Genomic DNA, 13,717 nt, shown 5'->3' with positions numbered 1-13,717 from the left:
CCTTACAACACCAAGGGTTCACAGTAATGTGACAAGAAGTTGAAATAAAAATATAACACTCTGGTCCAAAGCAACCTGAAATGTAAGCTACCTGCAATTATTTATAGAGTGTGGTTATTTTTACTGGAGGAATTTGCAATAAGAACCTTGATGAGGTATGATACAGTAGGGGCAGGATTGAATGACCCCCTGTTTGGTGTGAGATCAAACTTGGGTCAGACGGGTATCGACATGTGGGATAAATGAGGTTCGTTGCTACTGCTTGCAAATGTTCTGGTCTTGTTATCCTCTGGGTTCAGAAGATGGATAGATGGACCGTTTGTGTTGTGATCAGCATGGATAATAATAGCATAGTAGTGAGTTCTTGAGTACTTGCATAGTTTCCATCAAGATGCAAGTAAGAAAAGCTGAGTGCACTGCAGTGGTTGAGGAGCAGTTGTTTTTGATCAAGAGTATTATTAAGATGTGTATGTTCGCAACAGCTGGTAACATGGTGGTTAGAGCTACTGCCTTTGGACCCAAAAGTTGCACGTCCGATTCACACCTCCAGCTGTAGTACCCTTGAGCAAGGTACTTACCCTAAATTGCTCCAATAAAATTACCCACCTGTGCAAAAAGGGTAAATGTTTGTAAGTAGCTTAACATTGTAAGATGCTTTGGAGAAAAGTGTCAGATAAATGAATAAATGTAAATGTGTGATGGCAGCTAAGCTGAAGACTATAATGAATCTTCATGAGTCTTATCCCTGGAAGGCTTTGATGAATGTAACAAGGCACACACAGCAGTAGATAACCCAAGAGCTGCTGTTTCTTTGGTGAAACAATGCACAGTAGCATGGATGTGACACTCATAAACAGGGCTTTATGGAAGACTCGATAGTAACATTCTTTTTGAGAACTTCAGCAGAGCAAGACACCAAAAGGCTTGTTTTCAGTTTGCCCTTTTATTCCATCTCCATTGGCTGCTCATGTGGATTGTTGGGCTGTTGTCATTTTTTTTTCCAGATGTTTTTGTTTGTGCTCATGGGAGCTTTATCCCCTCTCTGTGTCCTATCTTGCTTAGTTGTCTGAAGCCCAGCTGTGCTGTACCCCTATCCTGGCCATGTGGCAGCCTCTGCTCCACAAACACGCAGCTCGCTCCCTGTTGACAAGCTTCCACCAGGAGGGTATAGAGTGTTACAAAACTAAATGCTCTTCACCTTGTCTGGATTTATTGCACCCATGATCTCTTAAATTCATGTAATGTGTAAATGTTCATGCACTGCATCTTTGAGATCATACCTGTTAAACAACGGATACCCCTTCACGCAACTACTCCTGTAATGTAATGCAAATGTTCCTAAATATATACAATTAGGACTAACTATATATATAATTAGGAATGTGTTTAGGAATCGTCGATAGTCAGATAAAGTTTTATGCAGCTACTCGTGTGATGTTCATATGGTGGAAAGAAACAAACAAACTGCACTTAAGAATCACGCGTCTACATCTATGCCTCTCTTTCTACTAATGTAAAGCACAAATTGTATTTTCTATGAGATGTACTTCGCTTTGGAGAAAAGCGTCTGCTGAATGAATAAATGTCAATGTAAATGTAAGTGCTTGGTTCGGTTATTTTATCATTTCACATAATTTTGTGTCAAGTCTTAATATCCACTGGATAATATAACAAATAAAGCTCTTTACTGTTTGCCTATTTTGTGATGATGTAACAATATGAAGTAATTTCCTATATATGAATTTGTAAGTAGGTTTACCCGACTTTTACTAAGCACAGTAGAAGTGAGACAACAGCACAGCCAGAAGCCTTGTTGTAACTTACATCCTGAATTTTATTTGTTTACCTCCTAGGAAATACCCAACCTTAGTGCCCTTCAGGGTACATCACCTAAGTTATGCTGGACAGTAGGATATCCAGTTGTATAAATGGTTCAGATTTTAGTTGCTTTGGATAAAAAACATCACCTAGCAACAAAATGCTACCGGCATCAAAACGTGTGAGGCTCTGTGATATGCCTCTGTTTTGCAAGTATGTACAATGAGTGTACAGGTATTGAGAGTACAGGTATTTAACAATGATCTTCATTTTTCACAAAGGAAAGAAAGAATAGAAGCAAACTACAACATTTCTGGAATAACTGGCATTGTTACCACTGTGACTTCACAGTGGTATCAGAATATGTGCACTTGTTTTTTGGCCTGTCCATAGAAACATATAACACTGTGATCATCAACTGTATCACTTCTTCCAGACTCACTTTGCCCATGACCTCTGAAGTTCATGTAAGGTATAAATGCTCATGCACTATAACTTTGAGATGATGCCCGGATAAACCTTTATGCAGCTACACCTGTAATGTAATGTAAACGTTTATATGGATCTTAAAAAAATAAACAATAATACTAGGAAGGTAATCAGGAATCGTGGATATTCTGATAAAGTTTTATGCAACTACTTGTGTGATGAACATCGGTTCATATGGCGGAAGGTAACAAATGTCACACGTCTGCATCTATGTCTCTCCTTCTGCTGATGTAATACACACATTGTATTTTCTATGAGATGTTTGTTGCTTTGGAGAAAAGCATCTGCTAAATGAAAACATGTAAATGTAAATGAATAAATGTGACATTTTCTTTAGGTGTTTAATGAGGTTTAAAACAGCCATTACAATAGGGTCTGTTCTACAGGTATATTGATATCCAATAGTAGCACCATTAATAAAGGTCAACAGTGGAAAAACCCAATGTACAAAAGATAGATCTGATTGGTGACATTTTTAATAAAAATATCCCTGATATTGGCCACTACAGGAGTCAAGCTGCCTAACCATTGGGTTTATAGGGAGGAACAGGTCTTCTTTTAAAGTCAGCGGTACAATTATATCTACAACAGCTGATCTGTTTGGCATAGCTGATGTTGAGCTGAGTTTTACTCTCAAATTTCACCACTTGAGGAGCCAGCATCATGTTGAAGTGGTGGAGAAGATGCGTTCTCCCTCTTGTTGCAGGGAATTGTTCAGATAGGATAAGATTTGATGTCAGAGGGGTTTCAGCCATCAGGGCTCTACACTCAGCCATGTCAATAATTTCCACTTCTTTGGAAAAGGATTATTAAAACCAACAAAAAAAATGCTGCACAGCATCATTGTTCGCCATACCATAGTACCTACCTGACATTGAACAAAATTTTGCATTCTCCAGTTCTATTTCGCGCTCTTGCTCATAGACCCTCAAGCTTTGGAAGATGAGGGTAATGAGAAAATCATTGATCTTTAACAAGGAATCAAGCCTAATGACAACTGATTTGACAAACTTAGGAAAACATAACGGATGCAAGTGGCTCTGACTAAACCAAACATGAATGTGTCTGCAGTCCAACAGTCAATGTCATGAAGAAGGTTTCACCCTGAAGCTTTTACTGATGCGTCTTCATACAAGCAGCTTCACATTTCTTCTGGCTATCAAACCTGTTAGCGTTTCCGCCACAGCCGCTGTACCAGAAGCGGGCACACTTGTTCTTTGTGAGGTCAAAATACCACCTGATGGCATAGGTCTTACATGAGCCTGCATCTGCTGGGAGGGAGCAAGAAGCTGTGGAGGAGGAAGAACACATTCCATGTCATTATGTATCACTAGCCTCAAAGACAGTAACACAAGGATGAATATGAAGGAGGGTCCCCAGCCCTGATGAACCTTCAGATGCACAATGACAGGTGTATTCTCTAAATTCTTCAGTCACTTTTGTATATTTCATATGTATGAGAAACACGACAGCTTTAACTGCTCACAAAAGCTGTGTGGGTACAACTTATGAGGCCAGAATGTCTCAGAGTGCAGTTAAAAGTGAAGCAGAAAAACTACCATTTTATTTTCAGTTTCACTGTGATGATGAATGATGTTAAATTTAAGCCGGTGATGTAAGAGAAAAAAAATTAACTGTTTCAACATGCAGCAGTTTGATACATCTGCTCTGTGGTAGATCAGTTTCTGGAGGAGGCATGAAACCTTTGCATGCAAGATTTACAAACCTGCAAACACTGTTTTATAAGGCAGTGGACGTGTTGTACTTCATGCAATTTTAATATTAATTCTTCCGCCTTTGCCTCATTTAACGAAATCATGCAAAAGACAACACACATCTCTGAATTTAACTCATGAAGTGACCAATCAGCAAAGCAGAGGCCTGAACTTGCATTTACCGGGATCAGCCAGGAATAGGATCGAATCTCCACGTCCTGGGAGGATCTCAGGTCTGACGTCTATCTCCTCATATGTCTCAGTTTGGGAATTGTCCACCTCTGTCTCTTCTGTATACTCCTCCTTCTCATGATGATCCACGATGGTCACACTGAGCGGAGGATGTACAGGCAGAAGGTAGGAACTATCTCCAGCAGTGATACTCGGCCCTCTCTAAACATCTGACTTATTTTGTTAGCCCTGTGTTGAACTGTGGCGATATTAAAACTCTGGATTATTGTTTCCCTTTAGAGGATTGATTATAAAAGTAACGAAACAATGATTGCCGCCTCAGGCCGAACATGAATAAATTGAGGCTTTTTTGTAGCTTTCTACTTCATTACTGAGCCCATCAAACAATCTATTATCAAATACAGTTCATATTACATAGGGTTCCTTATAATTCAACTGTTTTGTTATGCAACCAATCACTGTTCCTGTTTAGGCCAGGAAATGGAGACTACTGTACTGTTATTTATTCATCTAGCTGATGCCTTTCTCTGAACTGAGTCAATACTTATGGCAATGTACCTATTTGAAAAGCTGGGTAGAACAGGGCCAAAGAAATTCAGGGTAACTACATTACTCATGTATACTGCAGTGGGAGCATGGATGAGGACCAGGGTGCTTTGATTGCAGGTGACAGGTCTAACCACTGCACTGCATTTTAGGCAGACAAGGTAATATAGCTAATAATGTTCATTAAATACAACTTCTGCACATGCCAAGGGAGTATCGGAGAGAGTGGTTACCTTTCAACAGGAACGCCCTCCCACTCCTCTGCCTTGGCTACGAGCACCGGTACATTTCTGCACTTGTCCACAAAAGTTCTATGTGGGTACCTGTTCAAATCTCCTGATGGCACAACATTTCAGAAGAAGAGTTAGAAGGTGGTGACAAGGCCCTGCCCACACACACAAGCATGTGCCACATGTTTTCATAATCTTTGGGAGCGGTTTGCTGGCTAAAATCGAGAACAGCTGAATAAAAAGTAAATAATTACTCAAATGAGCAGGACCATCTGTGATTGTGTATAAGTCGCATTAATACGGCCTGTCCTAGATGGAAAGAGCAAGACTTGCAGTATAAACACAATAGGAAGAAATGGAAGCTAAGAAGTCTGAAGGGACAGCCCTGGCTCCGCAAAAGCAAACAAATCGGCTACTCGTCCAGGCTGTAGCCACTTATATAAACACAGAGGAGAATGAGGCTGGGGACTCTTCCTTACTGCTTAAAATGTCGAAGAAGGCCCTCAGGAAGCGATCAGCATACTCCAGATTTCCCTTCTTCACCTGGCCCAGGTGAACAACGTGCTGCGCCAGCGGAAAACTGGCCAGCTCCTCGGCCTGTGTGCAGTTGAATTGGTGGCCCATGGTGACAGTGACCAGCACCACACCCTGGCACTTGGCTTGTAAGGCCACGGTCTCCAGTTTGGCCCGATCCCAGGAGCTAGTCTCTCCTCCAACAAAAACCAGGACCACCTTACTCTTTCTTTGCTGGGTGGCCCTGAGCAGAATGTTCTCTATAGTCCATTCAACGGCATAGCCAATGGCCATGCGCCCGCCCACTTGCCGCATGTTCTGCAGGATATGGGTCTTAATCGCATTTACATCCTGGTATTCCATGAGGTCAAACTCCACTCTCACTGGTATCTGACCTACTGTGGGAATATTGTCGGATATGCCTTGCTGTACTATGGCTACCCGTGCCACCTTGTCCTGCCTCGTGGGCTGGGTACTGATGTCAATCTGTTGAAGAACGGAGCCCAGGAGCTCCTGGACACCGTGGTACTGGTCTGCCTGGACATTCTGAGAGCTGTCCATTACCACCGCAAGGTCCATGTTCACCTTCTGGGGAACTGGTAGTATATTCAGGGCCGTACAGACCTCTGCTGGATTGCAGTGGTCTGGACATAAGAGAGAAGTTTGGGAGAGGCATTAAATGCGTATTGACATGAAACGATCATTCGGTTCATTATATGTATAAATAACTCTAAATGTAGTGTGCAATCATACAATGTTTTCTTTTTTTATAATGCTAAATTAAAACTCTACCTGAACCTACAATTTTTACAGATGCTTTTAAAGACGAGCAACTCCACTGACGGTGCAAAGCACGTCAATACAAGGGACTTAATTGCTGTATAATTTGGTAAAAGATTCAGGTCTTGGTTCCAGTCCCTGCTCACCATAGCAGAGGATGCAGGTCTTGATCATTTCCAGCTGATTTGAGATCCGACCTTCTCTCATGAGGTTGATCATGAAGTTGAGGCTGTTATCCTGCAGTAACGCAAAAGCAAAACCTCACATATGGCATTCACATGGCCAGAATAAAAAATTCAATGTTCATTTTCCAAAAAAAAAATCCCTTGTGAACATCTACTTATGATTAGATTTTTTTATTTTACTCAGGAAACAACTGGAGGCTGACATTAGGAACTTCTGCTGCTGCCCTACAGAGTTAACTTAGTGGCACGATTGCAGGGTAGTGCAGTGTTTCGCGGTCGCCACGTACAGAAACAGCTGCGACTTGTCAACACAAAACAAAGTGCTGTCTAAATGTTAGAAAACGACAAGCTGCTTTTACCCCAAAAGCACGCCTGACGTTGGGAACTCGATTGAAGGCGATGACAGCTGTAATGATGGCCTGTGCCGAGAGCTCCAGCTTCGCCGAGATGATCGGGGGCAGCTCTGCAGACTGACCCTTGGTGATAAAGATCGCCACCTTCCTTGTCAGCGTGGCCTGGCGGGTGCGTTTGAATACATTGTGTGCCACAAACCTCATGGCCTCGCCAATGCTTCGCCGATTGGACGATTTTGTGAACGGGATGTTGCTTACGGCTTCCATCAGAGTACGACTGCGGTGATAGTCTGAGAAGCGGATGACATACTTTGCGTTGGAATTGTAGGTAACTACAGCCACTCGGGCCCCCCTGGGACAGTTGCTCTCCGAGATGGATAACCCCTCCAGCAGGGTATGGACTGTCTCGTTCATTCGCTCAAAATCATTGTCAGTCACGTCTTCTGATGTGTCCAGAGCTATGACCAAGTCCGTTGGGTAGCTTGGGCACTCCTTCCGACCTAGGATCACATAGGTCCAAAACAATGTCAGTCTCTCATTTATACACACTTTGTCCTGTACACCAAAATAAGTATCACTTCCAGAAAAGTGTGAACTGTAAATTATATTTAAGTAATACACTTACATATAAGTATATATATTTATACTTATATATATTTATATAAAATAAAATATATATTACACATTTACACCTTAAACTTTATATTATATATTACACACATAAAATATATATTACACATACAATAAATGTAAGTGTAATATATACACTTACATATAAGAATACACTAATGTAATTGTATAAGGTGTGTGGGCTGATGACACTACATAGAGTTCATTGGAAGTCACTTTGGAGAAAAGCGTCTGCAAAATAAATAAATGTCATGTAAATGTAAATTTAACACAGTATGTAACGTGCTGAATAAATGTATACACGCTACAGCATGCGTACATGTTAATAGCTCACTCCCATAATCAAAGAAAGATTACTTACAGCTGGAACAAGCTGTTCAGGGAGAAATATAATATCACGTTAATGTATTAAAAACTGTTAGGATCCATACCCTCCTTAATGCTATCTATGTCTGAGAATGTAACAAGATAAATCATCATTAAAACTTTCAATCCTATTCGGTGTATGATATTTATCACGCATTCCAATAACTTTCGGCAAATAAACTAATATAAATCATTTATGTCTATGTAATAAAAAGTAGCACTTACTGAGACACATATCTAGGAGAAAATTATTCGGGACTAGTTTCTAGGAAAGCATTACAGTACAATGTCTTTTTTTTTGAGTCAGTTTAGAGAGTTTTTAAGGAGTAATTGGAACAAATTACATCAGCTATCATCTAATTACATAAAATTAAAATAAATGTAAGGAAAAGCTTACCACATTTGTCTCGAATATAGCTTACTAATCCGCATCCCTTAAGAAACAAAGTAAAACTGAATTACTCACACAATTAAACTGCCTATAATTTCATTTAGAATATGGCATTAATTTTTACATACGGTGCTTTCACTTTTTCCACGTGATCCTCTTTCTCCCTTTGTGTCCCCAAAAAAGAAAATAAAAATGACAATTTTACTCTATACCTACTGAATGTCAATGTCATGAACAGCAGGTAAATAAACATAAATTGAATACACTCATGCAAAATGTACATGTAAAAAATAAATAAGTAAACTGTAAAATGATAAACTAATGTCTTTATTGTGTCATAATACAGGCAGACATACTGTATAAAAGTAATGCTATAATGACTAATTTAGTATACAGTACAAGTCAGTGCTTGTAAAATAATATTTCCAAGGAAAACAAGTAACCGGAGAACATACCTTATGTCCTGGTGGTCCTGGATCTCCTGAATTTCCCGGCTCTCCAGATTGACCAGATTTACCCTGAGAAAATCAATCAATGATTCGAAATGTAAATGGATCCTAAAGTCTCATACTGTGTAGTTAATTTTTGAATTAATGCTTTAACTGAGGATGGATAGGATGTGTGGATGTATAAACTACTGAGTGTAATTGTGGCACTTTTATTCATGGTGGAAATAGGAAATTCACATATTCGTCATTCACACTTCTCTGGACAAGTGTCCAGGAATGTAGGACCGTCTTGGAAAGTACATTCATGTCTTGGCATGTAGGCACATGTTTCATGAAAATTTGTGAAGAATTAACTAATTTACACATATTTCTTCTTCTCTGTCACCAGAGCAGAGAAAATGATCTGACCCCCTTCCTTGTTTCTATATTTCTTCGGACAAAAAGCGGCTTGTTCAACTGTGAAGCGCTTTTTATTTTAACGGTCATTATATTTCACGTTTCCTTAATCTGCTTTACAAAAATAATGGTGCTGAAGTTTAATGATCATCATCACTCTGTGATGGAATAAGTAATATTAGAGGTGAAGGAGACAAGAATTATCAAGGACTAGCCCCTGTTGAGGAATGGGGGATGATCGGGACACGCACACTATTACAAAGGAAAGTTGTGGTACATCTGGGGGGCAGGGGGGGGCGGTGGTGCGGTGGCATAGTGGGTTGGACCGGGTCCTGCTTTCCAGTGGGTCTGGGGTTCGAGTCCTGGTTGGGGTGCTTTGCGATGGACTGGCATTCCCTCCGGGGTGTGTTCCCTCCCCCTCCAGCATTATGCCCTGAGTTGCCGGGTTAAGCTCCGGTTCCCCGCAATCCCATATGGGACAAGCGGTTCAGAAAATGTGTGTGTTCTGGTACATTTACTTTCTGAACACTGTATTACTGTATTAACTTTGAACTGTTTTTTGTAGCCCAGGTTGTTTTCGCTTCCTTTACTTCCCTTTGGATATTTTCTTGGCTTATTGGCTTATTGCATTACTTGTATAATTGTCGTTGTCATTTTATTTTGGTTCCATTTATTGTCACAGTCTGTATACTCTTCATCTTCACATGGCCGGAATAATTTTTAGTCTTTAACCGCTATATTATTCTGAATTCAACAAATGGTCTAACAATCGTAATGCCGTAACATTGTCACACGTTCTCTGTTTTCCTACAGACCAAACCAGACTACAGTTTTCTGATGTTTACATCTGTATGGGCTCTACAGATTAAATGTACTTTTTCCATATTTGCCAGTGCTGCCCCATGTTACAGTATATCTAAAACTGTCAGACAGTAAAGTCAGAACTCCATCCAAACTACAGCACTGCAACTTAATTTTGAACATTTTTTTAAACTAAAGTTTTGCACATCGCCAATCTCTATCATTTCTTTGTTTAATGGAAATTCACTATACCAGACAGGATTGGATTCTGTCCACTAACTGGAGGATGAGAGAATATGAAAAGCGGCCCAGCTGTACAAAAACGCCATGTCTTCTTACCCTTTGGCCTCGGTTTCCCTTCCGACCTGGATGCCCCTTGGTACCGGTATTACCTTCTTCTCCCTGGAAGCAGTAAGCACACAATATTAGTGACACCCAGGAGGATGGCCAGACCACGATCACATGGTTGATGATACTCAGGTGCAGCATTGCTACTTAAATGGACTGTTGGAGGATAGGGCATCGTACTGCGGAGCATTGCACGGCATGGATGGAAATGTCCTGGGTTTATTTTCATATGTGATTGTGCCACTTCTGTGTTATATTTCTTGACAAAATCTCTGCACGTTCCCGCTGTACCTGGCAGGCCCAAGGTGTCACACCTGCTACTGGGTTACTGTGTGTACCTGATTGGTTGCTGACCATGAACGTGTGAACTGTTGCATTCCATTAGAACCTACAGTTCATACGTATTTGCCTGCTCTGTAGGTTTTGTTATATTTGTTACATATGAAGAGCATCTAAAGAAGAGCTGGTGTAAACAGACCTTTCTGGAGTTATCTGCTGTCCCAGTGCACTACACAGCTGTGGAGCTGCTTACCTGTACTCCAGGGTAGCCTGGGAAACCTTGGTCTCCCTTGAGAAGAAACAATTAAAATCATAAGTCACATAAAAATGCAAAATGATCCCTGGTTGTTTTCTGAAAAAAAAGTTCACCTGTAATAAGGAATGCAGGTTTGGCTAATGTTTTTAAAGGGCCTTGACTATATAAACTGCCCCCAGAATCTGAGGCATATATAAAAACCAATGAATTTCACATTGCTTCTGTAAAGAGAATTGTATAAGAGAGTAAATGTTGAAAAGTAAAGAAATTCATACTGAAGCCAAGCAAAGCAGTTCATTTTTTTTAACTACTTTTCATTCAGATTCAGTTTTTTTGAAGGTTTTGGAAATTTCATTTTGCTCGTTCCATTTTCCATCCAGTTCCATCAGGTGGTGCCGGATCTTCATCAAGATTAGAGTGGATTTTTATGTATTGATTTAAAACCATTATAGTATTGATCAAAAGTGTGATTTTGCATAACTTAAGATCTTCCCAATATGAACAAGACCATAGAAACAATACTTTGTCTGTTATGCAAGCGTCCCAAATGTCCAATGAATTTTGTCTATACTGCTGCTCATTTTTCTTTTTTGAGAGACGGAATATTTTATAATTTTGCTTTTCGCTGCTTAGAAACAAATAGAAGTTCACTGATAATGTTGTTGGTGGTATTCTTTCTGAACAAGAATTTCCATTCCTTTTTACATTTTATTTCAGATGATACATCTCATTGAAAGGCAATTTACAGTTATAGGAATGGATAAATTGGGATAATTTTTTAAAGCACTAGATTTAAGTTCTTTCAGTGCTGCATTTTAAATGATGAGTGAACCCTGTTCATATAAGTGACATATTCCCATACCAAGCAGAAAAGGGTTGGATGTCATACTGCAGTTCTTTACCTTTTGTCCCTTGGGTCCGGACCATCCGTTGCCGTCTCTGCCATCCTCACCCTGTTTCAATACAAAGTGCATCAACTGCTTGCCGTGCTTAAAGGCAATTCTATTAAACAGCAATTCCTAGGAGTCCCTGGTGCCTTAAAGGTATAAAAAAGAAGTCTAACCGGTGGTCCCCTGATGCCAGATTGCCCGATCTCCCCCTTTCCACTGATGTCACCCTGCTGACCCTGCAGGGAGGCAGAGCAAAGAGAACTAGTACACCAAGGTGCAGCGGTCCGTCCGACTGACACTTTTACTGCATTGATCGGCAATGACCTCAATACAACAGTAAAGTGGGCCTGCTAGGCCTTACAGCCACCACACTCGTATCTGCTGACAAAGGACGTGATATTGAAAGAATCATATCTGTAGGCACTGCATGTGAAAGCAAGCACACCGGCACTTTGCGTGTGCCTCACAGTGACAGCCAGACATGGACTGATTTGTACTAATCATAAATGGTAGGCATAAGTAAAAATAAAAGACAACAGGAATATTTTAAATAATAATTAAATAATAATGCATATTAATATACCTTTTGTCCTTTCATTCCTTGACTTCCAGGTCGCCCTTTTGCACCTGAAGGACCTGGTCGACCCTGGAAAAGACATTCATACGTTACTAATAAATGTTGCATTTTGTCATTTTTACTTGTTTCTGAAATGACACTAAATTGTGTTTAGAGGTAGATAAACATAAAATGCTAAAATTAAACAATCGAGTAGATGTTATGTAGAACAATATGTGGAGAGACAATGTAACATGTGGTTTGGACTAGAAAATTTGTCATTCGGATTGTTGTCATTTTGAACATGAGGCCTGGGAAGAATATATCAACCTGGACCGGATAGCTTGCGACTGGTTTGAATTTTTCTCCATTTGCAGATAATCTTTTGCACTATGGAATGATTGACTACAAACTGTTTGGAAAGGGCACTATAACCCTTCCCAGACTTCATATCATCTTGGAATAATGTAGCCACACACCTCAGTAACTAAGACCACACATTTCTAATGTTTATATAAGGCAGTGCCCTCCAAGTTACTCTCCATGATGTTCTCACTTCAGGCATTTTAATCCAATGATAAAGGAATGGATGTACTAACTTTTTCTGTCCAAAGAAATTCAATTTCTGCTGATTTAGATGACAAATGAGCAGAAAATGTAATTTTTTTCAATATTGTTTTATTTAATTAGATAATCTTTATCAGTATATTGGAAATGATCAAATATCCTTTTTGACCAAAAGTGTAGAAAAAAACCTTTTAATAGGGTGTACTTACTTTTTCCGCACCACTGCATAGATTGCAAAAAAACAAATAATATTCATTCACTGATTCACTCATTCATTTATTCATTATCTATAACCACTTGTCAAATGTAGGGTCCTGGTGGTCTAACCCTAACCCTATTCTGGAAGCATAGATTGTGAGGCAGGGTACACTATGGACTGGACATCAGGTCATCGAATAGCAATGACACACATCCATTCACTCTCACACTCCAGGTAATTTAGAGTCACCAGTTAAACTGAAACACGTCTTCAGACAGCGGGAGGAAACCCACATGAGCACAGCACGAACATGTAAACGCTACACAGACTGAACAGGGGTTGAATTTGTGTTCGTTCTCAGCACTCAGATGCCGTGAGACACCTGCACTCAGATCTGTGCTGCAAACAAAAAATTATGCGGACATGATATATTATGACACTGCAGAGTCCTAACTCTGTGTTATTGTTTGATTTTCCTGGAATATTAAGTCCAGGTTTCAAAAGAAACTGAACAATGTGATATTTACGTGAATAAAATACATTAAGATAATTTTCTTTGAAAGCAGACAATGAAACAATTCAGTGATTGTGAACTTCGGCTAATCAGGTTGGTTAGAGGATCCTACCTGAGGTCCAGGTAGGCCATCAATGCCAATGGGACCAGGGGGGCCTTCACTTCCTTTTGCTCCCTGCCAAAATAGGAGTTGAAAAATACCTTTAAAGAGATTATATGTAATATGTAACAATTTATGAGATTAAGCAGAATAT

At 40.0% G+C, this 13,717-nt stretch overlaps 1 protein-coding gene across 1 annotated transcript in view; it reads right to left on the bottom strand.

The window, feature by feature from the left end:
• Positions 1-2,583: 2,583 nt before the first annotated feature.
• col6a4a (collagen, type VI, alpha 4a) overlaps positions 2,584-13,717 on the bottom strand; it is a 40,780-nt gene continuing 29,646 nt past the window's right edge. The window contains exons 25-40 of the mRNA XM_018757178.2: positions 13,576-13,638; positions 12,211-12,273; positions 11,801-11,863; positions 11,640-11,690; positions 10,735-10,770; positions 10,194-10,256; positions 8,664-8,726; positions 8,337-8,372; positions 8,215-8,251; positions 7,813-7,824; positions 6,828-7,321; positions 6,430-6,520; positions 5,470-6,147; positions 4,994-5,096; positions 4,205-4,353; positions 2,584-3,596 (exon numbers count right to left, since the gene is read on the bottom strand). Coding sequence (XP_018612694.2) covers positions 3,421-3,596; positions 4,205-4,353; positions 4,994-5,096; positions 5,470-6,147; positions 6,430-6,520; positions 6,828-7,321; positions 7,813-7,824; positions 8,215-8,251; positions 8,337-8,372; positions 8,664-8,726; positions 10,194-10,256; positions 10,735-10,770; positions 11,640-11,690; positions 11,801-11,863; positions 12,211-12,273; positions 13,576-13,638 — 2,178 coding nt within the window. The 3' untranslated portion in view covers positions 2,584-3,420. The remainder of the gene's footprint in view (positions 3,597-4,204; positions 4,354-4,993; positions 5,097-5,469; positions 6,148-6,429; positions 6,521-6,827; positions 7,322-7,812; positions 7,825-8,214; positions 8,252-8,336; positions 8,373-8,663; positions 8,727-10,193; positions 10,257-10,734; positions 10,771-11,639; positions 11,691-11,800; positions 11,864-12,210; positions 12,274-13,575; positions 13,639-13,717) is intronic.

This window comes from Scleropages formosus, chromosome 8 (assembly GCF_900964775.1).
Source record: "Scleropages formosus chromosome 8, fSclFor1.1, whole genome shotgun sequence".
NCBI lineage: Eukaryota > Metazoa > Chordata > Actinopteri > Osteoglossiformes > Osteoglossidae > Scleropages > Scleropages formosus.
The sequence above is the reverse complement of the archived record's forward strand: the minus strand, read 5'-3'. Positions and strand labels throughout refer to the sequence as shown.